Source organism: Anas platyrhynchos, chromosome 8 (assembly GCF_047663525.1).
Source record: "Anas platyrhynchos isolate ZD024472 breed Pekin duck chromosome 8, IASCAAS_PekinDuck_T2T, whole genome shotgun sequence".
Classification (NCBI taxonomy): Eukaryota; Metazoa; Chordata; class Aves; order Anseriformes; family Anatidae; genus Anas; species Anas platyrhynchos.
In genome coordinates, this window is record NC_092594.1 from 19,517,823 (window position 1) to 19,543,398 (window position 25,576).

Consider the following 25,576-nt stretch of genomic DNA (forward strand, 5'->3'; position numbering starts at 1 on the left):
ACAAAGAAAAGCATGAAAGGTGGAGAGCCCGAGCCTGGTGGGATGGCAGTCCTGTCGAGGGGCAGCGCTCCCTGCTCTAGGTGCTGCTTGGTTTGGAAGGGACAGACCCATGGGAGAGTGCCCTGCATCCAGTTTCATACCAGGTGCGTATATCTCTGCAGATGGGAATTTTCAGGGAACTTATTAAAAGTCTGGTTTCTGCTCGACCTCATGTGGTTGCGATTCGGTGCAGAATGTGTAAAAGAGCCCTGGGTGCTGGCAGGGGCAGTGGAGAGGGGGTGGTGGTGCTGGTAGCGAGGGGGAAGGTCCATGCCACTTTGGTCTGCCAGCGCTCTTCCCACCTGTGATGCCTGAGGTGGGTTTGAAGGGAGAAGGCAACTCTTTCTTCAAAACAAGGATGTGTTTTTCTAGCGACAATCGCCTTCTGCATCCTGACCTGGAGATGGCTGCATTTCACCAGCAGAAACGTGATCTCTTTGTTTTCCTAAGCCTGCAAAGCACTTTGAGATCCTTCAAGATGAAAGATGTTGCAGAAATACCAAGCAGTCATATTTATTATTTTGGCAACGAGCATTTCTAGGCTGAAGTCAGGAAACCTCGTTTCTTTCTTGCTTTTGTTACTGTCCCTTTCTTGGGTTATTTTAGGAAAGCACTTACATGCACGTACTGTGTATGCGAGGCTGGGTGCACGCGAATGGTCAATTCAACTTTTTATTGGAATAACACAGATCTTCTATGATCTTTTACAGTTGAATATCTCTAAACCTATAAAGATTTTACATTCCTTTTTTTTTTTTTTTTATAGGGATACATTTCCCCAGATTCCACCTGCCCTTATGTGAAACCAATTATTAGCCCTGAAAAATAAAAATACTACTGAACATTTGTTTTGGATATGAAATAGATTTTATAAACACAATAAAGGGGAAAAAAATACTTGGACCTCTCCTGACTTAGCAAAGGCAGATCCTTTATTATTAGTGAGACTACTGGAGATTGTAAATCAAAGCCTTACCCCCTCTAAATATTCAAGCTTCTTGTCCAAAAAAGCAACACTATAAATAGTATTTCCTACTCCTCAGACTCTGGGGATCTGATTTGCTTAGCGTGTTTGCTAAAGACATGTGCATAACCTGCAGTTTAACAACCTGCCCCCTCGCAGCTGAGCAGGGAAGGTCACTGCAGGGAGGCCAGCAGACTGGGCTTGGGGTGCTCGAAGCTGCTTCATGATAAGGAAAGGCTGAAGCTAATCACTTGGCCATTCTTCCTGCCTGGGTGATGAGCAGAAGATTTTTAAGACACAGTAACAAGGCTGATTTCAGCCCTGTGTCCACCCTGTTAATGGCTGGAACCTCATGATGCCTCTGGCCAGAGAAAACTGCTCCAGAAATCTCTTCTCCAAAGGCCAGCCCCATGCCTGACTGTGCTGCCTTCCTCTTTCCCGACACTGGAAGTGGTGTTTTCCTGAAGGTGGGATTGGATCCTTACTGATGTGGATCCACTGGTGTCTAACAGAAAATGAGCTGACAGGGTCTCCCCTTGAAGCTTCTTTTCTCTCACCAGCTGTATGTTTTTATGAAACGTTTACTTTCCTCTGTCCCTTTATGTATTTCTGCCCATGCATAAGCGATGCTGAGCTATGTCTGGTCAGTCTGTTCATCCTTCCAGCCACTTCTGAGGGGGAGGGGGAAGCTCTCAAGAAATGAGAGCACAAAATTATTTTAAAGGATGAGAAAATGTAATTGAAAAACCACATCAGTTGGCTAGGGGCTTGGAAGCATGTGTGTACATAGCTGTAACAGCTACCAGGAGGAAACGGACTGCATTTCAGGTGGACACTGATCCTTTAATGTAAGGCTGAGAATAATATTTATATGCTGACTCACTAAGATTTATGTTTCTGTATAAATCACACATGCACTTAAAAAAAAAAAAAAGTAAAAAGCAACTGCTGGATATTCACAGCTTCCAGAACTCTACATAAATCAATCGCACCGTGATCCCACAAGCTTTTAGACAAACACACACACGCTCATTCATTATCAGGGATGTTCATCCATCCAGGGCCATCAGCAGCAGAAAAATAACGACAGGAGTAGCGATGCGATGACCCTAGCCAGAGCCCTTTGCTCTCAGTGCCTCCACAATAGCTCAGACCCAAACTCAGCATTCCCAGTTGTGTGATTTTAGCAACCAGGGGTTGGCAGCCCCACTACTGCTCCAGGACAAAGCTGGGCATCATCCCCTTGTCCCTCCTCATGTCTTCATGCTCTTGCTGCCTTGTCGACTTAACCTATCTTGGATGATGGTCCTTACACCTGACTTTCCAGTAACAATTCAAAACCCACCTGAGAACAGTCACAAAGCAACTCAGAGAGTGGGTCACAGAACGGCTGGGGTTGGAAGGGGCCACATGGTCCAATCCCTTCCCCTCATTCAAGCTCAGGCACCCCCTGCGTGAGCACACAGAGCCAAACCCAGCAAAACCCAAGCCCAGAGCCCCTGAAAAGGCACCCAAGGCGGCGATACCTGTATCGCTGATGGCCGTGTCCCTCCCTGTGCGGCAGCAGGCAGGTGGTGGGGTCAGCAGAGCCCGGCAGAGCCGGCGTCCGCAAGGCCACGGCTGCAATGCCGATGAGCGGGGAGGAGAAGTTGAGCAGCACCGACCCGGCCCGGTAGGACGGGTCCTGCTGGCCGCGGGTTGCATCGATGATGAGCGGGTTGTGCTGACACGACAGCTCGTACGTCCCTGCGAGGTGAAGAGGAGAAAAGAAGGCACAGGCTCAGCGCTGGTAGCACCGTGTCTCATTCCGGTGCTCCACCACCGCCCCTGCTTGCCCACGTGTCTCAGCAGACAAACCCAGAGCACAGTTTGGGAAGCAGAGGCGCTGCACCCGGTGCTCACCCAAGGAGCGGTTCAGCCCTTCCACGTTGCTCAGCTGGACGGTCACCCTCGGCTTGTGCTGGTCGCTCGGGGCCGTGCCGTCAGAGGCCAGGAAGACCAGGATGGAGGTGGGCACTGCGGGTCGCTCGAAGCACACCTGGGGGAGAGTCGGAGCACACACACCTGGTGCAGCCCTCCTGATGGCACCAGAGGGAGGCAAGGAGGGAGCAGGTGGGGAGAGGAGGGTTGGGGTTCACACACTGCGTGGGGTCAGTGAATGGGCAGGGGGAGGGAAGGGAGGGTGCAGGAACACGGTCCTTCCCCTCCTCCTTTCCCTTCACTACTATTTCCCACGTGCACCAGTCCTGCCTTGCCATACATTTATGGCATCTCCCCAGCTTCCCCATTTGCTGCTGTTAAAATGAAGCCCTATTTGACCAATACCTGGATCCCCCTTTCTCTGCCCTTCCTCGCCAGGTTCCCCCTTCTACACCAGCGAGGCACCCGGGGAGCGCAATCCCTGGCTCTGCTGCCGCACTATTTCCATTAAAAACAAGACACGGCCCCAGAAGCCGGAGCGAGCGCGAGCTGTCCGTCAGCCAACACGTGGAAAGATTTGTGGCAGGAAGTCCTGCCTGCTCGGAGAGCTGACAGCTCCCCACTTGTCTGCAGCCCTGAAGGCTACAGGAGGCAGCTGGGAAATGGGTGGCATCAATCACGGCGGGGCAGACGTTCCTGGGAAGTAAGAGGATAGAAATGTTTTTCTCCCCCACCCCAGACCCCCCCACACCCAGCGCCAAGATGTGTTTCAATCCAGATCCACCCTATGGAGTGTTTTTGTTGAATGCAGGCATAGATGGAGTCCAGAAATTCAAGGCGAAGCTGCATTTGGGAGGAGGACAAGTCCCGGCTGGCCAGGCACAGCCCGGAGAGCAGCCACCAAGCGGTGTTTCAGCCCAGCCATGCTGGGCATTGCCCGTGCACACCACAGAGCTCAGCTCTCGGCCGGTGCCAGCATGGGGTGAGGACAGCGCCTGCCCCACTGCTCCCTATCCCACCTAGGCAGCCAAAGTGGTGCAGCCACTGACAGCAGCAAGCCTTGGGTGCCAGCTCAGGTCTCCCAGCCTGCAGGAGTGCACTGAGTGGCTCCAAGTTAGAGCCAGGGCAGCTGGATTACCTAACATCCCAATTTACTTAAAAAAAAAAAAAAAGTTCTTAATTTATTTTTACATATTTTGTGTTTGACCACAGCAGGCTATCTGTTTAATTTTTCTTCTCCCTCCCTGCCCCCCTTCACATTTAATTTCCTGTGTGTTACGCATCGTGACTTGCCTCCAAGTGATTTTGATTCCTCCCTGCATCGGATGTGTTGCAAACAGAGAACAAAGCATGGCCGCAGATCTGCAAGTGGTAATTATTCCCATCTGCATGGTCGATGCTTCATTAGGTGGTGCAGCCACGTGCACCTCTTGCCCCCCTACAACACGACCCAACCTTTTCCTCGCTCATTGGTGCTACCTCTTGAGGAGGTAGGAAGTAATTCCTACGCTGTGGTGAGGCTCGTGGCATGGTTTTAGCCCAGGTGACACAGGTGCAGCTCTGAGCTGGCCGAGGGGGGTGGTAGCCACGAAATTACATGTGCACGCATGTAGGAGCAGCACCGTTCCTGTCCGCACAGGCGGGCGTGCTAGGCAAATTGTCAACAAGAATCTGTCTTTCCCAACCCAATATGTTACCAATCAGGAAAACTATTAAAAAAAAAAAAAAGGAAAAAAAAAAAAAAGAGAGAGAGAGAGAAAGAAAAGGGCATATTTATTACTAGTCCATAAATAATTTTATGGGCGGAAAATAATAGCACTCCTAAAGAGAGCATGGAGAACCAATAATGAAAGTCTTTAATATAAACATCCATAGAGGAAGAGAACTGACCACAAGCTCCAATAAAACTGGAACATGCTTTAACCCCCGGTGAGAAGTGGAGAGCAAGCTTTCATCTAGGTAGGGCAGAGAGGGAGATTTCTGCCTTCTCACTAGCAAAGGAAGAAAGGAGGTACGTCCGTCATGGCCTACACCAGAGACTGAAGCTGGAAAGTAGGTTGTGAGCACAGACAGAGGGGGAAAAAAAAATCGGTTAAAGGAAGTTCTTTGGAGAGGACCTCAGAGAGGATGGAGAGGCAAGAGCAAAGTTTATTGGCTTGGATTTGGTGGTTCCCTGAGGCTCTGAGAGTCCCAGGATGAGGTCCTCTCTAGACAGCCTCCAGCCAAGCAGGGCAAGGTGTCCCTCGGGCTGCTGAGGAAGCAGCAAGCCACAACCCATCTTTCCAGTAACAGGAGGCAGCAGCCACGAAACCTCCAAACTGTGGCTGCAGTCAGAAAATCAACACTGTAAAAACCGCCGTGGCCCAGCCCTCGGCTCTCCCCTGCCCTGCCTGCTGGGATGGAGAGGTTGATGTGCCAGACACCCTCCCAAGACCAGCGCAGGCTGGGGACCAGCAGCTTGGGCACAGAAAAGCTTCTCCTTAGGCATGGAGTCACCGAGGCAGGAGGACAGTACATCTCCAGGTGAAGCCAACTGGAAGTGGGATTTTCATGAGGCTGAAGAGCAGATGTTCTGATCTTTATCCTGGCATGTCGAGGTTCAGGCAGCAGGTGACCCAGCATCCCCAAAGATGCTGCTCTTCCTATAACCCTCACGGCTTCTGAAGCACCCGCTGCTGCTTTTCCCAGCCGTGCAGAGCAACAACAACAACACAGGCCTTTAGCACAGCTCAGCCAGCTTGTGCCCACCCTTTTGCGGGTGTAACAGCACAGCTCGACTGCAGGGAGTAGTCAGGAGCAAGTTGTTTCTCAGCCTCAAAACATTTCTGTGGGCTTCTGGTTTCTGGCACAGCCTCCTCCTGGCAGTCTGCCCCAGGATGGGTTTGCTGTTCACAGTGGGAATGGGGCAACTACCTAAGACCCAGCCACAGGCATCCAGGGTTTGCAAAGAGCTTGGTAGGGGATACAGTCCCATCCCAGCAGCTTTTCAGGCTGCCATAGCTCCTACTGAAGGGCAGAAGAGGACTGGCCTTGGTCACCAAAGTGTTGGGATAAAGGCAAGCATATCTTTCTGTGCCTGACCACACGCCCTCGCTTACCTTGAGCCAAACTTTCTCACCGCCCAAGGGCATCCTCTCCTCATTTGGATCCTGAGCATTGTCTTGGCTGCGAGAACATGGGAACCAAGCAGCCTGGGAAAGGTCCTTTGGCACAGCGTGAAGGTAGGATTTACATGCCTGAAAGAAGAGAGGTTTGTATGTTTTGTTTTTTTCAACCCAGAAAGAAGAGAGGGAAGTAAGAGAAAGAATTAAAGAGCACCTACGGAAACTAAGGGGAGGCTCAACACAGTGTGAAGCAGAGGTAAGGACCCTGAGGTGTTCCTCATACGTGTGTGCAGAAAGCCTTTGTCCTTTTGGGGTGGTGTAAATATGCTGTTGAAGTACCTCATGGTGCCTGTGGACCTGAGACAGGCTGTAGGATGGCAGAAAGACCATACTCTCTGGATTGTGACTGGGCCAACAAGATCTAAAGGTGAGATTTTTTTTGCCTGAATACCAGGTTTCAGCACCATTTGGTGCCCTGTGGTATGCCAGGCCTCCCTCTAGGCCTGGGGGACAAAGCCTGGGAGATACGTGTGTCCTTCTAGAGGATTAGACACCCAAGCCCAAGGCATCCCACTAATCACGTGCATTCGGACAATTTAACTAAGCAAGGAACCATCTTCATGATACTCAGATCATCAGGTCAGCTGAAGTGCACATACAAATGGCTAAAAATGTGCCCTCTCTACACACTTATTCCCCTTCTTCAGCTTGGAAAGAATACACACACACACACACACACACCATGTTACACCATGTTAACAATGATCAGGTGAAATCCCATCCTAGGTCCTCCAGGGCCCTGCTCCAAAGCCTATATGAAAGATGATTCTCCCATTGATTTTTTCTTTGGCTTCAGATCAGACAGCCTGAGAGCAGCACAGATGTTGATGTACATGTGATTTTATCCTTTCAGGCCCCAATTTTATAAGGTATTACTTTTTTTTTTTTTTTTTTTTTTTTTTTTGTGTGTGGAACCACTGCTCACGTGTACTTAGCTGGTGGGACAGGGGTGGTCCCTTACTGCATACAGGGGAGGTGCCCCCCATTTTGATGAGAAACCCCTCCATGGACTGCAATTCCTGGCCCTAGAAACTACTGCAAGAGGGGTGTAGGAAATGCTCTGGTCTTCTACTGGCTCTCTGCATGGGAGCACAGTAGTCAGTCAACACTTTCAGAGCTGCTCTGAAGCTTTGATTTCTGCCTCAGTAAAATCCTGCTCAGACAGCAAATCCCCCAGCTTTACTGGGAGGGGGTGGGGATAGGCTAGAAAAGTCTTTTTTTCTGTCATGCCTTCACTTACCTTCGCAACAGGCTCTCCAGTGGCCAAGGAAGCAGGGCAGGACTTCTCATCCTGATGCGAGGCATAGGCTTTTGCTGCCCACAGGTCCACGTATCCGTTGGGCGTGTAGGGACCGCAGTCTAGGACACTGCTTGTTTTCTCAAAGGGCTCACACACGCCGTCTCCATCATGCACATAGCACAGGCTCGGCTCTCCTGCAAGGAGATGGAGAATGCCCTGCTTGCAAACCAGGCTGCAGGCACACGCAGCTCCTCTCCCAGGAGGCGTGCTGGTCATTTGGCCCTGGGATTTCCTATCAAGAGGGCCTGACAAGTCCTGTAGATCACTCCAGCTGCGGATGACATTTTATTACAGTGACATGCACCACCACGTGCTCTCAGGACTGTTATGAGGGAAGTGAGAGCAGTTCGCTGTTTTGATTTCTGCCTAGCAAGGGTATCTCAAATCTACTCAGACTCACCGACACAGTTGAAGCCTTTTTCCTTCTTACACTTCCTGGAGCAGCCATCTCCATCCAGCAAGTCCCCATCATCGCATTCCTCCTCCAGGCTCCTAAAAGGACAGCACCCAGATGTGTTAACACCACCCTTGACTCGCACTCCCTGGGTGCTTCTGCCTCATAACAAGTGAGGACTCCATGTCTCGGGTCCATTTCCATAGAAGGGGGAAGAAAAGGAAGAACACTGCATGGGGTAAGAGGGAGGAGAGAAGACACTGCATCTTGCCCAGGGGATGAAAACGGGGACAACGTTCAGGTTGGAGCCCTCATCCAGACCCTGCTCCTCACAAAGACCATCTCCATCTCCTATGCTGGGAGCACAGCTATCTTCAGGCCGGTACCCCTGGGTGGATGACCAACCCTGCACTTCCCTTTAGGGCAGGACGACCTGCCAGCTTAAAGACCCTCAGCTGAGAGCATGGGTTTCTTGACTTACGCTGTCACCTTCCCATCCCCACAGTAGGGCGCTCCGTGGACGTGGACGAGCGGTGGGGAAGCTTCTCCCAGGGTTGTCCCAGAGACGGCCTGCACCTGGTAGCGGTACACCTGCCCGGGCATCACTTCCCTGCAGGAACACGGAGGATGTGAGCAAGGAGCAGGAGGGAACAACCCATGCAACCTGCAACAAATCTGATCGCCCCCGTTACAGGAATCACACGTCTGTGCCCAGGCAGTGCTGTGGCTGGACATGCGTCTTCATACCCTAAGCTGCCAGAGGCAGCTGCTGTGGGAAGAGAGCTGCTGCCAGGTCATGCAGAGGGGCCTGCTGTTCCTTCCCGGAGGGACTGAGCTGGGGAGAAGCTGCATGAACTCTAACAACCACTTTACTAGCCTCGTTTCTGGGTTCAATGAGTTCCTTCTCACTAGCCTCAGCTCCTTGGCAAGGCCTGCGCTAGCACAACGGGGCAGCAACAAGCTTCCTCGATGGCAGGCGGGGAGGCTGCTCGCAGCAAGACACGGTGGCCGGGCCTCGTAACCCCGTGAGCTCGAGCATGGAGTCTGCTCACAGCACCAGGCCTTGTGGCCCCCAGACACAAACCCACTCGGGGGCCCGCGGGTGGCACTCACGTATCGACAAACTCGCGGTGCGCCTGTGCTGCCGTGGCGGGGGATCCGTCTGCAAAGGGGGGCTCACGGAGGACACGGTATTGGATCAGCTTGCAGGAGGAGCAGAGGGAGCTGTGGGGCATGGAGGTCAGCAGGGCCGTGTCTATCTCCATCCTTTCATCGAAGGTGTAGATTTTGACTCCGGACACCTTCTTGTGGATGTTGAGCTTCACGGTAAAAGGGACGTCACAGAAGGTGTCCAGGGGGCCCAAATGGATGGACTCCCCCTGCTCTGTCAGGATTTCAATGTCAGACAGTGCCTTGGGTGAGTCAGTGGAGAGGTACGTGGTCCAGAGTGTGAGGGAATCGGGGTAGACGGGGTGCAGGAAGCGCAGCTCCAGGATGCAGCCATCCGGCTGGGGGCAAGGCACGGTCATGTTCATGTGGTACAGGTGGAGCTCTGGGCTCCAGGCCTGCAGGCTGGGCTCGCAGGGCTGATCCACATCTGGGGGCCCTAGGCAGAAGGACAAAGAGGATGAGAACCAGGCGACAGCTGACCTTACAGGGGACCCAAAGGGGCCATCCTCCCCACAGGGTCCCCATAGGAGCTTATGCATCTGTGCTATAGCTGCAGGTTCCAGAGGTCGTGGACATCCCAGAAAGCAACAAGCACCACTGGTCTCCCATCTCCTGGTAGCATCAGGTCTGCCAAGCCCTCCGACAGACAGGATATTGGTACCCACACTGCATCAGGTTTTGGTGCCACCAGTAGCTCTAGCACCTGCCTGGATGTGGCTGGAGGACACAAAGCTTGCTGTGCAGAAGGCTTGCTGAGGGCCACCAGGACCTCCAGTATGGTGCCCAGGCTGGCCCCAGCTGTCCGGCTTTCTTTCCCTGGTGGAGGATTAGCACTCAGCAAGACAGATGTAGCATTGGGCTTTCAGTCTCAGAAAGCATCACCAGATTTCATCATCCTGTAGTGAAATACTCTCGTCTCCATGAACCACTGCAAGCGTTCCTTAGGGAGCAGCAGTTCAAAGCCTGCATCCATTTAACTTTCCTCTTCTAAAAACCTTAAAACCTGTCTCTGTTTCACCAGAGCCAACATGAGCTTGTGATAATTACAGGCTCATGCAAAGGAGAAAAAAACATCCAATACTTCCAGCTGCAGTTTTAATTTGCCAGTGAATCAGACAGGCAGGGGAAACAGGAACTACTGAAGATAAATGAGCCAAGCTTTGATTTGTTTGGTATCACTGAATAAGCACAAATTTGATTATTTCTTTAACTTGCCTGTGTGCGCACGCATGTGTGTGTGTGATTTGCAATGCTAGCAAGAGATAATCCCATGATACGCCAAATCTAGAGATGAGTTTTGAGGCACTGAACCCCAGCTATATGCTGACACTCCTGTTCTCAAAGCATGGGCTTTGTCCCAAGGGGGTAATGAAGTCCCAGCTGTACTTTCTCAGCAGTCACCGGTGCATTTTCAGCCAGCCTTAGTGGCTCAAACACATGTAGACACACAGGACTAGCAGATCCTCTGGCTCCACAGGTTTCAACAGCAGCGTGCACACTACATGGGGTTGTTTCACCTGGTCTCCTGCCCCTTCTGCAGCATAGAAAGCCCAACAATTTCTGCAGCAGCTGCGTGACCTTGCGAGCCAGAGCTCCCAGGCAGCTCATGAAGTAGCTCTGCAAACCAGCAACAATAGCATCCGACCCCGATCGGCCAGGACTTGGTACACAATGCGTGGGACTGGGCAAGGGGCTTCTCCTGCTCCCTTCGGACAGAGTGGTCTCAAAGCCTGGGAACGTCCCCATGGTTTTGGATGAGGCCCCAGTATCTATATTGTAAGCCTTTTATTTCAATGAAACTTGGCTCCATTTCCCAATGCCTCTTGTTAATACCATTCAGGGGAGCAATTGGAGTTACTTGTGTGGCATCAGAGTTTGTTTGTCCCAAACCAGCTGGCAGTTCCCAGGTACCTTCTGGGCACCTCCTGCACTAGCAAGCCTTGTTGAAGAGGAGAAGGTTCACTCTCTCAAATAAAAGCTCCTTTTCCTTCTCCCAGCAAGACCTCATCTCCACCCAGAGGATTCACGGACAAGGAGAGAGAGGACGAGAGTACCTTCTGCCTCTTCTGGGGTCCAGTAGCCAGAGGAGTCGCAGACCCGAGGGGATGAGGCCTCGTGCACGTACTGACGGAAAGTGCCATCTTCAGCACAGTCATCACAGAGAGTGTCCAGCTCCCTGCAGACCACAGACACAAAGGAATTGCATGTATAATCATGGCCAGTTACATTTCCATACAAGTTTGCCCAAGCAGGATCAGATACGAAGCTAGAAAACCAAGGAACCCAACTTCTCAGGAAGCCCCACGACAGATTGTTGTCGTCTGAATGGCTCACAACACCCAGCACCAGGAGGCTCTCATGCCTGGGTGGGTAACAGGCTCCTGCCACCCCCAGCATGAAAGGCCCATCATGGAGAACATTAATTCTTTGAAAAGACAGCAACCATGGAACCATGATTGTGTCAATGGCCATAAAACACTTCATTTAAATTGCAAAAGACGGCTTTGTGAAGCAGCTTCTAAACAAGCTTGAAATCTCTAAGATGTGCTTAAGGTCCAATAATAAAAACATAGACCTGAAAATTGGTGGAAACTGAACCGCTTTAGTTAGAGGGCTGCTGAACAGAGGCACGGGCTGCTTGTCCAGGTCTCAGTGACTCCCCAGCATTAGCAAGATAAAAGGAAGACAGCTGCCCGAGGAGGCCAAATGACTGATTCCATTTCTCCTGCTTGAAACATCCCTCAAGTTACCCCCAGTTAGTTACACCGCCAGTCTGCGACAGCGCTGGGAACGAAACCCAGCTCTTGCGGTTCCAGCTCCCTGCCTTAACCACAAGGCTGCATTTCCTCCTGGTAAATGGCTATTTTATACAATAAGTGCTAAATGAAGCTCGTTTTTCATTCTGTGATTGCACTCTTGGGTTTAAGAATTGGCATCACCTCCCGATGCTCCTTGGCATCGCCTCCCCGCACCCCGACGGCAGAGGCTGGTGGGAGAGCCCTGCACACAGCCCAGCTCCAGGAGCTGGTCACGGGGAAGAAGGTGCCAAGACCACATCTACACCCTCGATCACCAGGGCAGCTGCAGGAATGGGTGCTTGCTAAGGCTGGGGTGAGACTCGCCAGCTGGCAGGGGGCACGAGGGGTGTGCCAGCCGTCCCTGGTGTCTTCACTGACTCCCAAAAGGCTCCCCCCATCCCCTGCTCTCTGCCCCAGCAGATCCCTGCACAAGTAAACCGATGTGAGGAGGACGTTGCTCTCTCACCTCTCGTGGATGACACCGCTGATGGGAGGCAGCCAGTAGATGCTGAGGGAGTCCTGAGTCTGCCCCGTGACCATGGGTGGGATTGGGATGGGCGCAGGCTTCTTGCTCTGGCTCCAGCGCTGGTACACCAGGTCCAGGTAGCAATGCATCCGGGCCACTTGGTTGGGGGTGAAGGTGTTGGTACAGTCATCATCTGGGGGAACAGCGGTCAGGATGAGGGTGGCAGGGATCAGCTGGCACTCTCCCTGATCCCCAAATCCTCTTTCGGAGAACCCTGGGGACACCTGGGAGACACCAGCGCCCGGTGGCTCTCCTGCCAGGGATGGCTGGTGTCGTGTGTCCCCAGGGCCACAAGATGGCACTGCCTCAGCAGCTCCACAGCCCCGCGCTTGCCACGGTGGCTCCGGTCATAATAAGTAACCGTAAATAAATTAATAATAATAATAATGCTGCTTCAGGACAGGAGAACAAGCATATGCCAACAGGAAGGCAGAGCAGCCTCATTGCACTTCCAGCAAGCCACGGGCAGGCAGGCAGGGGGGGATGGAAACCACAGCAAGAGAGGGGCTATGAGGTTCCTGCAAGCACATCCTCGCACACCAGGAGGGACCACGTTAGCTGGAGAGCAAGGTGGAAGGGAGAGAAACACAAGGTTCTCGCAGAGGTCACCCCTTCCCATTTCTAACAACGACTGCTGCTCACCTGTGTAGCTCATGTAGTTGTTGAAGGGCGTCCCCGTGAAATGCATCTGGCCACAGGTGTCATTGGTAGGGTCTGGGTCCCGACAGAGCTTACTCTTTGGGGTCGGGGCGGTGTCAGCGCAGAGGTCTCCCGTCTCCATAGACGGAGTTGTCTCCCTGCAGGGATCGTCACAAGATTCCCTCTCGCTCACTCCCTTAAAGACATGGTACAGCCCCAGGACATGTCCCACTTCGTGGATCATGGTGTTCGTGTGGCCATGCATACCATAATAAGCAGGGTTGAGGACAACACCACCTGGAATTTCAAGCACAGGGAAATCGTTGTAAGGAAGCGACAGCGAGCAGCTGCCCTTACTCACTTGTGCTGGCTAAAATTCTTCTCTCTGTGCTTCCAGGTCACAAAGGAGGTGCCAGGTGGAGGCCAGTATTGGCCTTGCAGGGTTGGAAGAAGGCTCCCTTGCTTCAGAGTAGGGTGGCTGTTTTCTCTTCCCCCTTCTGACCATATTGCTCCCCAAAAAGTCTTCAGTTGTTTCAGCTACCTTTTCCCTCTGTGTTTGTTAGTCGTTGTCTACTTTGGTTCACACTTAAAACTCCAAATGAAGTCTAGAGCTGGGGCACCAAACTGAGACCTGGGCTTACAGGGACAATCTTTTGAACCAGAGGACAGCTTAGACAGCTCACCCCCAGGCCCAGGTGGCTAAAGTATGCCAGCTCCTATGGCAGATGAGAACAAATTGCCCAGCAAAGTCTTGACACGCTTGGCTTTGCCAGCTGGGAGCCACCTTCAGCAAGAGTCCAGAAGATCCAAAAGCACTGGGTAGGTCCCATGCTCACCTTGCCCCAAGCAGCCTGCTGGACAAAGTGTTTCTCCTCTCCTGCCCACCTGCCCGTGATGAGAAGAGGAAGGAGCAATGATGTTGAGGAAAGCCAAGAGGAGCAGAGCCTTCCCTTTGCTCGCCGCCAGATCTGACTGCCAAGGCAGGATGCACGTCCTGCAATGACAGCCGTGCCCCACACCTGCTGGGCAACTCTCTGTGGAGGATGCTCAAGAACAAAAATTGCCCCTCTTCTCCTCTCTTTTCCTTTTCTTTTCTGTATTCTGCCCAAACAGAAACTTCTTTCGAAACTGCTCCTCTTCTCCCTGTTTTGAGGCTTTTCAGTGGCCATCTCCTTCCTCATCCCCTTCTCCTTGTTCCAGCCACTTCTCTGTGCTGCCCTGCGGTGCAGGGGCAAGGGCTGGGAAATATCAGCAAGACAAGAGGGAAAAAAGCAGCTCCCAACATGTGCCCAGGCCAACTCCAGGCAATACCTCCATGGCATGGCAGGCTGTTTTTACCCAACTACTGTTAACCTAGACAGCTCGGATGGCAGTGCAGTGAATAGTTGGCTCCCGCGCAGCTTGCTCCCTCCTTTGCAAGGCCCTGGAGAATTTACTGTGCCAGCTACCTCACAGCAAAGCCTCTGCTACTGCATCTCTGCTGCTGATCGCTGCCCCTGCCAGCAAAGTTAAAACTGGCAGAGGGCCACCGTGTGATCCTGTCTCCAGCCACAGCATAGACAGCTTGAAATCTGCTCCTGAATCAGCTCCGTGCGCTGCTGGCCTACCTCCTGTCCTCAAGTACAGGGCATTCCCTCCAAGCGAGGGCTTTCTTCAGATCACAGTGTCCCTGGCAGGGGACCAGCAGGACTGCGACTCCTCTGGTGGAGCCGTGCTTTACGAACACGGGGCTGGGGCTGGAAAGGGCCTTCCAAAGATGCCCCGAGCAATTCTTCCGAGCCCAACAGGTTGAAAGGGTGAGGAAGTAAGGGTGGCACCTTCCATGCAGCGCCCTGCGCTGCGTGTGTCTCACGGAGGGGCTGGGAGGCAGCAGCGGCGTGAAATGGCACCACTTCCTAGCAAAAAACTCACGGTAGTTGTTCTTCCTCTTGCTTTGTCCCCAGTGTGGAGGCTAAACCCAGGCATTTTGTTGGCCCAAGGCAAAGGATGGGGCACAAAGTGACCACATGCCCTTTCTCCCCAGAGCACTGGAGTAAAGGACCTTGTACCTTGGTCCTATAGATCTGACTGGTTATGAGACACAAGAAGCTACAGAGCTTGAAAATCCTTTCAGGACCTTCATGTTCGACTGTGTCCTGTCATTCAGAAGGTTTTGCACACTGCCCCCCCCCCCCAGCTCTCAGGCTGGCAAATACTGTAGATAGCAGAGGGCACCCCATCAACAGAGAACCTAGTGGGCATATAGAAAGCTACTTCTCATTTCAAAGAAAACAGAGAAAACAGAAAGAAAAGGCAGCTCTGCAGCCAAACCCAAGCCTGAACAAGGCAGGGGGCTGCCTGCCCAAAGGTCTGAAAGGAGGAATGTGCATGCAGAAAGAAAATAATGTTCATAAACAAAACGAGTGAGATGTGAAAGCCCTGCACGAATCCTGCAGCACTAACCACAAAGACGGGCCTGAGGGGCACCGGAGGCCCTGTGACCAAACCATCCTCCTTCCACCAGAAACCCGATGCTCTTCCCAAACAGGGGAAAAAATGGGATTCCGATGCAGGGAGGGAGAAAGCTGTCGCAGGGGAGGGATGCCAAGGCTGGGATACCCTGTCACTCCCTCCTCTCTGCTGGCTTCCCCTATCCCATTCCTCCCCCACACTCCACAAGGACATTCGTATTTTTAGTACTTCTTACAGCTAATTAGATGGCAGTATTAGAAACAGCATGAGAACAGTGCCTGTCTTCCAGACCTTCCCCACCCCTCCATTCTCCCCACAGCTCCCTGGTGAGAAAAGGGCTCCAAGAACCCCCCAGCTTTAGACCTGGGAGTTGCATTTCCCCACTTGGAGGGTCTCTGCTATGAAGGCAAGATATGGAGGTGTTCATAACATCCCGCTGCAACAAGAACAGTGTCCCCTCTCCTTCTTCTGCACATCAGATCTTTCCTTCCACCTTTACCTCCTTCTGCTCCTGGAGGTGTACTAAATCAGGTGTTAAGCGACCTCCCCCTCTCATGCCTGAGGACAAGACCAAAGAACCCCCCAAGGATCAGTATTTGCACAGCCAAGCTAAAAATGTCAATGTCATGTCCCCATGGCATCAAGGGCAGGTGAACCAGAGACCTCTTTGGACGTGCCTGCCAAACCAAGGCTGGGCAACTGGAGAATGGCAGCTGGTGGAACAAACGCACGGTGGTTAGTCAGGCAGGAAGATGGCCACTGCTAGAGGTACCTCTGGTGAACGACTGGCCCTCCGTCAGGATCCAATGTCCTCAGCAGATATATGAGCTGGCCTCAGCTTATATAACTACAGAAAATGTTTATAACATCAAATATTCATGCTCCCATTGCCTTTCAACCATGTTTATGCAAATACCGTTCACATGCAACTAGACAAAGTTTGAAGTGTCTACATTATTGCATTGCTGGGATTTTTGAGGCAAGGCTTTCCGTTGCGGAAAGATGAATTTTATATAGGACAGGAGTTCTTCATCTCTGTGTTCTGCAGTTAAAGAGATTTACTTGCAAGTTCTCAGAAAATTAGTCCTGGACTCCTAGCAAGAACACTCTGAATTTGAGAAGAACTGACTGTGATTATGGTGGAAACACTGAAACAAAGTATGGTTAGATGAAGCACTGCAAACAGACTTGAGATTTTGCTTTTGCTGCTGGCTGGGTACAAGCTGTCTCTGTCTGGAAGCTGTAAAGCAACTGAAAAATTGCCTATAGAGATGTCACAGACCAGTTCACCCTCTCCAAGTCGGTCATTACCCTTTACGCCTCAAGGAACATAGCCGCTATTTGTTGGTATTGCTACTGGGCTAAGACAGTAAGTCTGCAGAAACTGCATGAAATTTGAATTTATTCAGGAAAACAACCTGGAGGAGAGCAATGGATCTGCAGGTCATCAGCATTGGAATGTTCATGTAATTTACAATACCCCAAAAACAATCATAGGTGAACAAAAGGGAAGAAAGAACAAGGTTTTCTGAAACTTCCAGAAGGTAACAATGTCAAGGGGAAGGTGAAGAGGACCTCCTTGGTGGACACACTCAGAGGGAATGAAAGAGACCAGTTTCTACAGAGTCCAAAGTCCAGAGGGCAGATCAAAACCATCTAGAGAAGAAGAGAAGGATAATTTGGAAACGATATGTTTAGTGAGCTTCGGGATGAGAGAAGAGGTTGAAACAGAATAAGGAAAGGCATTTGGAGAGAAGTCTCATGGTACTTCTCTCGAAAACATCTAAGAAAGTCCATTTCAGAGAGACAAATGGAGAAAAGTGGGGAGGAAAGTCTGGCCAGGAGGCAAGTTAGCTTCTTAGGGAAGTCAAGTGATACTCAAGGAACCAACATGATTTCATTGGAGAATCAAAGCAAAAGAGAACAAATGGGGCAGGGTCTATGTTTGCAAGGTGGCATTTCTACCCCACAGGAAGAGACAGTGGCAAAGGGGGAGCAAAACCTGCGGGCTGACCTAAGCCATTAACATCAGGAGAGGCAGGAGACCTGCAAGAATCAGCGCAAGAAGGGAAGGACAGTGTCTTCCTGGAGACTGATTCCTCTCTTCTGTAGAAGCCTGTTGGCATCCCTGGTCACTGCTAGGGCCTTAAAGCTCAGGAAATTTTCTCAAGCTACTATTCACTCCTCCCAATGCTTTCTTTGCTCTTTCCTCCCTACTGTACCTTCAGATTTACTCAGAGCAGGTAACCTCCTGCTCAGTCCTACATTTCTTCTGCACTGACAATGGTATACGCTGTGCCTAGTACAAAACACTTGATGATGTGCTGGAGCCTACTGTTTACAGAAAAGAGAATCTGTCACCCTCCCTCCCCAACTCATTAAATCTAAAACCAAGGACTGTCTTGAACCGAAGTCTTTGGTCTGTGCCAGAGCCTCAGAGAAGTTCAGATCCAGCTTCACACTTCACAGCTCTGGCACCAGAGCCAGGACAACACCCCTTTTCCCCTGAACCTCCCTGGTAAAACCCTGATCCAACATTTCCAGATGGTGCAACCCCTGCTTAAGGACTCTGGCTGGACACAAACTCGAAGACCAGAGTTAAATGCAAGCTTTTGATTAAACCAGTTACCCTGATTACCCTTCCTTACACCTCCTTGCAAGCCATCGGGAGGGGTCTGACAAGAACATGTGTGGCTGAAGCACTTGCTGTAGTAAGATGATTGTCCAGCTGAGCCTTGGAAGTGATTTCTGGAAGCCGAAGGAATAAATTTCATGGAGGTTTGCCTTCCTCGACAAGCAATTGTAGCAATATGCTATTGAAAAAACAGCCCTGAAACTCATTGAGGGAGGGAAACTGGCACAAAAGAACTTTAAAACAGGTCTTTAAGAGCGGCGTAAAACTTTAAGGGTTGAACATCACGCACTTGTAAAAGCAGAAGGTCTAGGTCTGCTGCGCAGGTGTCACGAGTAATTATTTCCAGTTACTTATTGAGAAACACTTTAGATGTTTTGACTACAAAGTGTAAAGGGCCTTGCCAGAAAATTCTGACATTGAAGAGGTGGAGGGAGAGGCAGGAAAAAAAAGAGACAACAGAAATAGGAGAAAACACACGGTACATTTACATTCTAGCGAAGCAGCTGCCGTTTTAACAATTTCACAGTCTGCCAAGACTGATGACCTTAATGGTTTGCCTTGAATTCACTGAAGCCGGAGTACCTTGCCTTCAGCAGGTAGCAAGCCAAGTTATAAAAATGAGGTTTAATTTGATAGTCATCCTCACATTTGCAGCTGGATTTGGAAGTGGCTAAAGCTCGCTGCCTGTTCAGCTCAGGAGCCCTGGCTCTGAGGTCACCGAGGCTCCTGGTTTATATGTTTGTCATTAAGCACTGCAGAGTGAAGTTCACCATTTCCAAAACCCTGGTGGATAGGCCAGGAAGGTCTCAGAGAATCCTCCTCACCTAAAGCATCTGGACAAGTACGACTCTTATTCCCCCTCCAGAGCCAGCACCGATGGCAAACCTGCAGCTTTCCCCTCACTCCCTGCCCCACTGATTCCCTGCCCTCACCACTAACAGAGCTTGTGGCTACCTGAAAGCCTCATCCATATAGACATTAGGAACAGACGACTCCTTTCCCTACAGCAGCAGAGAGCCTGTCACCGTGACCTTTGATGTCCATTACACGTCCTCAGAGTTGAGCCAAGCCACGGCAGTGGAAATCTGTGCTCACTTTCCCAGCTGCCCCCATCCCAAAAGGCTGGGGTGAACTAAACACAATTCAGTGCCAAAACACCAGCTCCAGCCACAGAAGGGCTAAACTGGAGGTGACAACTCCAAAACCTCCCTAAGCACCTGTAACTGCAGGCAAAAGGCTTTGTCTCAAAACATGAGCTTACTTTTTCTCCCACTCTACCTGAGAGCAAAGTCCAGTGCCTCTTCTGGCTAACCCCACCGAGAGAGAGAAGCCAACGCCCCCAGGGCCCCACGGGTAGGTTCGCTTGCTTACCGAGGTGACTAAGAGCCTCTTTATCCCATGGCCAAGTGGCAGCACCAGCCAACTCTTCCCTCACCGAGCTGGCAAAGTAAACGTTGAGGAAGTGGGTGCTGTTCAGCTGCAGGGCCTCCTTCAGCTCCTTCACGCTCATGTACACCCTGCAAGGACGAGGGAGAGGAGACAGTCAGCAAACACATCGGTGGGGCAAAGAGGAAAAGCAAGAGCTGCCTGTAGATAGGGGGCAAGGGGCCAGCAGGCCTGGAGACTCCATCCTCAGCTGCCAGGGACCAACTTGGTAAAGTGCGGGAGGAGCAGGGACTGTTGGAGACGTCTTTAGGTGAGATGCAGTCACACAAATATGAAGACATTTCCCCAGCTTCTCTAATCTGGAGGATTTCACAGCCACGGCTCTCCTCTCTGCCCGCTTCCTCAGGACAAGCGGTCTGGTGGGAGGTGGCAGCGGGTGGTAAGAACAAGGAGTCCCTGTAGGACACAGGCGTGTGCCACGGGGTGCCACCTCGCCCCCACGCCTGCATGTTCCACAGGGAAGAACATGAGCTAAAGGTTCCTCCAACTTCGCTCTGAGACATCTCTCTTCCAGTTCTGCTCAAAACAGAGCATGGCCTGACCTTGGAGAGAGCTCCCTCTGAGAGGGGGTGGTCTGGGATGGCTGCACAAGGGTGGAGAAGTACCAGCTAAACTCCAAAATAAGCTTAATGAGGAGAGGGGAACAGGTCTGGAGACAGCTCCACCAAGGGGCATGTCTAGAGGGGGAAGCCTCCTAATGACACTGCTGGCTGTCTCTCCTCCAGTCTCCAGAGCTGAAGGTAAACAGTCGTAGGAGTAAAAAATTAAAATAAAATAATAAAATAATAAAATAAAATAAAATAAAATAAAATAAAATAAAATAAAATAAAATAAAATAAAATAAAATAAAATAAAATAAAATAAAATAAAATAAAATAAAATAAAAAATACTTGAATGGGGATATGCAATACATCCATTTCTAAAGGTCACTTTGCACCTGTCCTACAGTGAACAGCAGAGCAGTAACACCATGGGCACTTGGGCATCATGACAACGATCCTCACTACTCCTGCAGGGCTGGCATGTTTCGGCGCTTGGAGAAAAGTGGTAGTCGGGAGATTTAGGTTTTATTCTCCCCTGTGTAGTGCTTTCTGCACAGGTCGGAGATCTACACTGCCTTCACCAGTACACCAACAGCATTGGTCTTTACAGAGTTCACGTCCTCAGCAGTGTAAAAGGATCAGGATCTAACTTAATAACAACAACGACAATTCCAATAATAATAGTAGTGGGACTGCAGGGCCTTGGGCTGTGCTGTAAGTGCCAGATACTCTCTTAAATTAAGTACTACTGTTTCCACTGTCAGTGCCATGACCCTCATGGGCTGAGACAGCGCTGGGACAGGTAGTCCTAGAAGACATGTCTCCAGGTCTTCAAAGTCTGAGGAGTCTGACCCCACAGTTTACGAAGCCAAAGGGAAGACTGCATTAATTTCAGAGGTCCTAAGCGGAAAAAAAACGCATGGAAAGGCTTCAAGTACATCACTGTGGAATGATGATGGAAATGCACCATTGTGGAAATATGTCATAAGAATGACTAAATCTGCAGCATAAAGCCAATAGCAACATTAAGGTGGTGGAAAGCATTTCGCTTATCCCCCTGCTTCCAGGAGCAATTGGCATCTTCGAGCTGCATGGAGAGCTCACGAAGGGAACACAAGAGTTTCTTTACGCTGGACTAGCCGTGAAGGCACACCGGCTGTATGTGAGCGAGCAGCTTCTGTAAAAGTGGCATCCATTAGCACATTCCTCACCGCGTTGAATTATGGAAGAAAGGACAAAAAGTTAAACACGGGCTAAGAGGAAAAAGGCATATTCTCATCCAAGATGTGAAACGAGCAGGGAAAGCAGTGAGAAATGTGCAAATACACTGTTTGAAATGGCAAGATCCCTAGTGAAGTTATTATACCAACATACTTGTTTAGAAAGAGAGAGGTTGCTACAGCAAAGGGAAGAGGAGGAGGAAAAAGTGAATAAAAAATAAAAATAAAGGAACAAGATTTCAGAAGCATACTAAAGCAGGATGACATGTGGAAAGGAGTGCGTGAAACCCAAGGGTGACCATTTCCCTGCATCTGAAATAGCAAAGATTTTCAAAAGCCATTACTGCCTCGGGAAGTATCAGGTAACTGGGATCTGCTGACTGCCTCTCCCTGCAGGTAATGGGGATCTGCTGACCCCCCCGAGGGGTCATCCTGGCCTGGGCATCTCCCCACCTTCCCAGGGGCAAAGGAGCTCCAAAACTTCACCTACTTCAGAAAATCTTGGCTGATGCGTATGGCAGCATTTAGCGATGGGATGAGATGACCAGCTTGTCTTCACCAGGCCCTGAGATCTCCCACCACAAAGCAGCATTCCCAGAACACTTTCCCCAGCCACATCAGCTTGCGGAGAGAAAAACTCTTCCAACCGGAAACGGCAAATTAGGATAACATGATCTCTTCTCTGTGATGTCTCGCCTTAGCATCCCAGACACGCGCCACGCTGACGCCATCTCTTCAACCCAACCAAGACGGGAGCAGGCCGGGAGGAATAGATAGGGAGAAGAATAAATAAACCTGAAGGACATATTTGTGGCATGAGTCGGAAGGAAGAGAAGCAAAAATTTCATAGAAATAGAGCGTAAGGAGGGGGAACAGGGAGAAAAAGTCTCCCTCATGCACCAGAGCTGCTCGGGGGACACAGAATTAAAAATAACGTTGATTCCTGACCTATGATATCTTGGAAAAATAGCCCCAAAGCCTTCCAGGCTGTCCAAATTCCGAGGGCTGACATCAGCCCTATTCAGAGGGATATTCCCGCCGCCTCTCTTCTGGAGACATGATGTTTTTCTGGCTGTCGCCTGCTGTTCCCTTGACACTAGCAACATTTTTTGTCAACCCTTAATTATAAATAACTAATTTCCTCCATTGAGAGATTTGGATGGCTCGGGGCTGTGTCAAGGGTAGGGGGAGCAGTTTCAGCACTGAGATGCTCACGGGTTGGGTGGAGAAGGAGACAAAAGGACCCCGATTTCACCCGCTATGACAGGGAAAGCACAAACATCATCCTGCTGGTGTCCCCAAAGACACGAGCAAGACCAAAACAACTCTAGAATGGGCAACTCTGATTCCCCTCAGTCCATATTTCCCACTGGCATCCTCAGCTGAGACAAGGAGCATGCAACTGGCGTCTTTGTCTGTCACTTACTGCCAAGGTCATGCTCTCCCTCCTCTTTGGCGCTTCTGTGATTTTCCCTGGGGGGAAGCAGAGCAGCCTTTGGTCTCCACAAATGGGCCAAATGACAGCCCTCTCCTCTGCTCCCCAAATAGCTTCCCAACTCCTTCAAGACTGAGTATTCCAAACTAGATGGTATTTATGGCATGGTGAGTGCTGCAAACCAGCACACATACACAGGGAGAGCCAGAAGGACACATGAAGACATAGATTTCAGCTGAGCAGGAGAAAAAAAAAAAAAAAAAGCCAAAACACCAAAAAACCCACCTCACAACCCAAAGAATAAAGCAGAAGACAGAAGATAGGCAGAGAAAGGTGATCAGGTTTGTCAGATTCAAAATAAACACTTTTCCAAGAACATAAAAGCCTCACTAGTGAGCAGCTACCTGCATGGCAATGCCACCTCAGCCTAAGGAGTAGCTGCATCCCTGCACACAGCTCTGCATGGGCAATGACAACATGCTCTCACTGTGTGACATTTCAGGCTACTGAAGGGAGGGAAGGAAGGCAAGTCAAGCAGCTTCAGTGACTGTCACCAAAGAACTGTGGAATCCAAGACTCACAGCTGCAGGTGAAGAGGACCTCCTCAGGACAACTGGTCTGACCCTATTTTGTTCAGAGCAGGTCTAATTACACCAAATTGCTCAGGGCCATGTCCCGCTGAGACCTGAACTTCTCCAAGGACAGAGGTTTCACTCCCTCTCTTGGCAACCTTTAGATATCCTGATGGAAATAAAGATTCCTAATGCCTAATACAAACTTCTCATGTTCTGACTTGTGTCCATCAGTTTCTGTCCTCTCGCCATGCAGCTCTTCTCAGAGCCCACCTCTATCTCCTCTGTGCCACCCAGTCACAACAGCAAGACTGTGCCTCGCAGGAAAACCCTCACCTCCCTTCTCATGTGTTTGCCTGCACATTTTTTTTCCTAGCCCACAGTGAAGAAAACATCTTTCCTCTTGTGCTTGTAAGTAAAGCTCTGGGTTGGTTTGGCGAACAGAGAAAGCAATGTGTTTCTCCAAGCAGAGTAGAATGGGCAAACTGTGATATAAGCCTGATTTGGTTTAAAGTGGGAGAAGAGAAGCAAGAACAGCAGGTTTTAGTGATAGCCTTATCACAACGGGAATACTTGGTGCCATAAAAAGGACCATTACCAGTGAAAGACAAAAGATGGCACTTCTGAATGAAAAGCAAGGCCAGAACGTACCCCATGCAGTACCATAAATCAAACCCAATTCTCTGGGTATTGCAAAGGATGCATGTGTAATGCCACAGGAATTCCACTGCAATGCAAAAATAGGAGTCTTCTCCCTGTAGACATTTCAGAGGGGATGTGGGAGTGGGGTTGGATGGAAGTTGTCCAAGTGCCCTCCATGGACAGCTGGAAAATACTTGAGACCCAGCCAGCTCCAAGCTAACCATTCAGCCTAATGAAGTCACAGGGGATTCTGCTTTCATGTCCCTCACCCACCACAAGGAAATTCCTCTTCCTGCTCCTGCCAAGCAGGGACGCTCCTTTTTTCCAACCCAAACCGTTGTTTGACAAATGAGGAATTCCTCAGACTTCCCAGGAACAAGCACCAGTAATATTTTTGGTGTGCTGACATGTGTCCGCAAGGTTGCAAAGGGTTAAGATAATGCACAGCAACATTTCTTCTGAAAAATCAGCTGAAACCAGAAGAGCCACAACTCAATCCATGAAGACAGGTGCTAGATCAAGTGGCATGAATACGTCTGAGGACAGACTCTCTCAACTCCCCGTTTCATCAGTGAAGAGATGTTCTTCCAGATTGCGAGCCAAAATGGACATCTTCAGTTCACCCCACCAAAGGACTCTTCCTCTGAAGAGTCTTCCAGACTCAGGCTCTGTCTGCATGCATGAATCCCCCTTCCTAGAATTTGTGAATCCTCATCCCTGCTCCCAGCATGGGAATTCCCAGGTGATGCTCAACCTTGCCTCCCTTCTGGACATGCTACCAGCTGGGCACTGAGTGCAAGCCAGGATGGGTTGTCTGGTCTGCCTCCAGACTAGACTGATAGCGGTCCTCAAAACCGAGCCCAGGCAAGGAGCCCAAAGCCATTTGGGTGCACAGGGGATGAGAACATCACATACACCTCACTGTCAGTGAAAGAATAATGGGAAGGAGGAAGCAGCCACCACCAACAGCATTGTGTAGGAGACACTTTACTATTAGCACGAGGAGCTGAGCATTAAGATGTAAAAAAGGGTGACAGTCCAAACCCCCCCTGTATTGTGCCTTCAGGATCAGGGGTTTCCCTTACACAAGAGCAATTCCTGCTGCATTCAGAGGAAACCCTTGGTCTCCACGTGGGAGGTGGATTTGGCTTTGGGACTGAAGCAGCCGCTGATGCTGCAGGGTCGGAGAGCTGCACTGGCAAAGCTGCGGACAGGATCAGAAAGGGGCTGTGGTTCAAGGCTGTGACCCTTCTGTGCAGATTTACTGGGGAAAGAGACCAAGAAGGCTGCAGCCTGTTAGCACACAGCAGATGTTACATCAGAGGGGAGCGTGCAGCTTCTTGAGGTCAGATTTGGGTAAGAAAGAACAATAACGTTAGTGTCAGACTAGAAAGCCATGCAGGGCATTTTGCCCTGAGATAGGCTGAAGAGTAAATGCTGCTAACGTTGGCATGATCCAGCTATTCCTGGAAGTGTTTGCTAACAAAATTCTTTACTAAATAATCATTGCACCAGAAAAAGCCAGTGCTATTTTAGACCTGGTTTTGGTAAGCAGTGTAAGAATTATGAAAGAGCCGATGAAAGAAAGAAAACTTGTCCTGAATTAAAGATGGATTGATTGAGATTATCTTAAATAGAGAGATAAAGACAGGTCTTGACTTAAGAATGGAAAAACAGGACTGACCAGCAGACAGGCTGCATCTGGGAGGCTGGGGAGA

The 25,576-nt window shown here is 50.4% G+C and overlaps 1 protein-coding gene across 2 annotated transcripts in view; it reads right to left on the minus strand.

Moving 5' to 3' along the window:
• PAPPA2 (pappalysin 2) overlaps positions 1–25,576 on the minus strand; it is a 73,701-nt gene that overhangs the window by 35,257 nt on the left and 12,868 nt on the right. For both annotated transcript variants that reach the window (XM_072041701.1, XM_038183197.2), the window contains exons 3-13: positions 19,372–19,517; positions 12,918–13,211; positions 12,216–12,408; positions 11,006–11,127; positions 8,895–9,387; positions 8,263–8,391; positions 7,788–7,879; positions 7,328–7,521; positions 6,022–6,159; positions 2,906–3,041; positions 2,530–2,749 (exon numbers count right to left, since the gene is read on the minus strand). In XM_072041701.1, the coding sequence (XP_071897802.1) occupies positions 2,530–2,749; positions 2,906–3,041; positions 6,022–6,159; positions 7,328–7,521; positions 7,788–7,879; positions 8,263–8,391; positions 8,895–9,387; positions 11,006–11,127; positions 12,216–12,408; positions 12,918–13,211; positions 19,372–19,517 (2,157 nt within the window). The remainder of the gene's footprint in view (positions 1–2,529; positions 2,750–2,905; positions 3,042–6,021; positions 6,160–7,327; positions 7,522–7,787; positions 7,880–8,262; positions 8,392–8,894; positions 9,388–11,005; positions 11,128–12,215; positions 12,409–12,917; positions 13,212–19,371; positions 19,518–25,576) is intronic.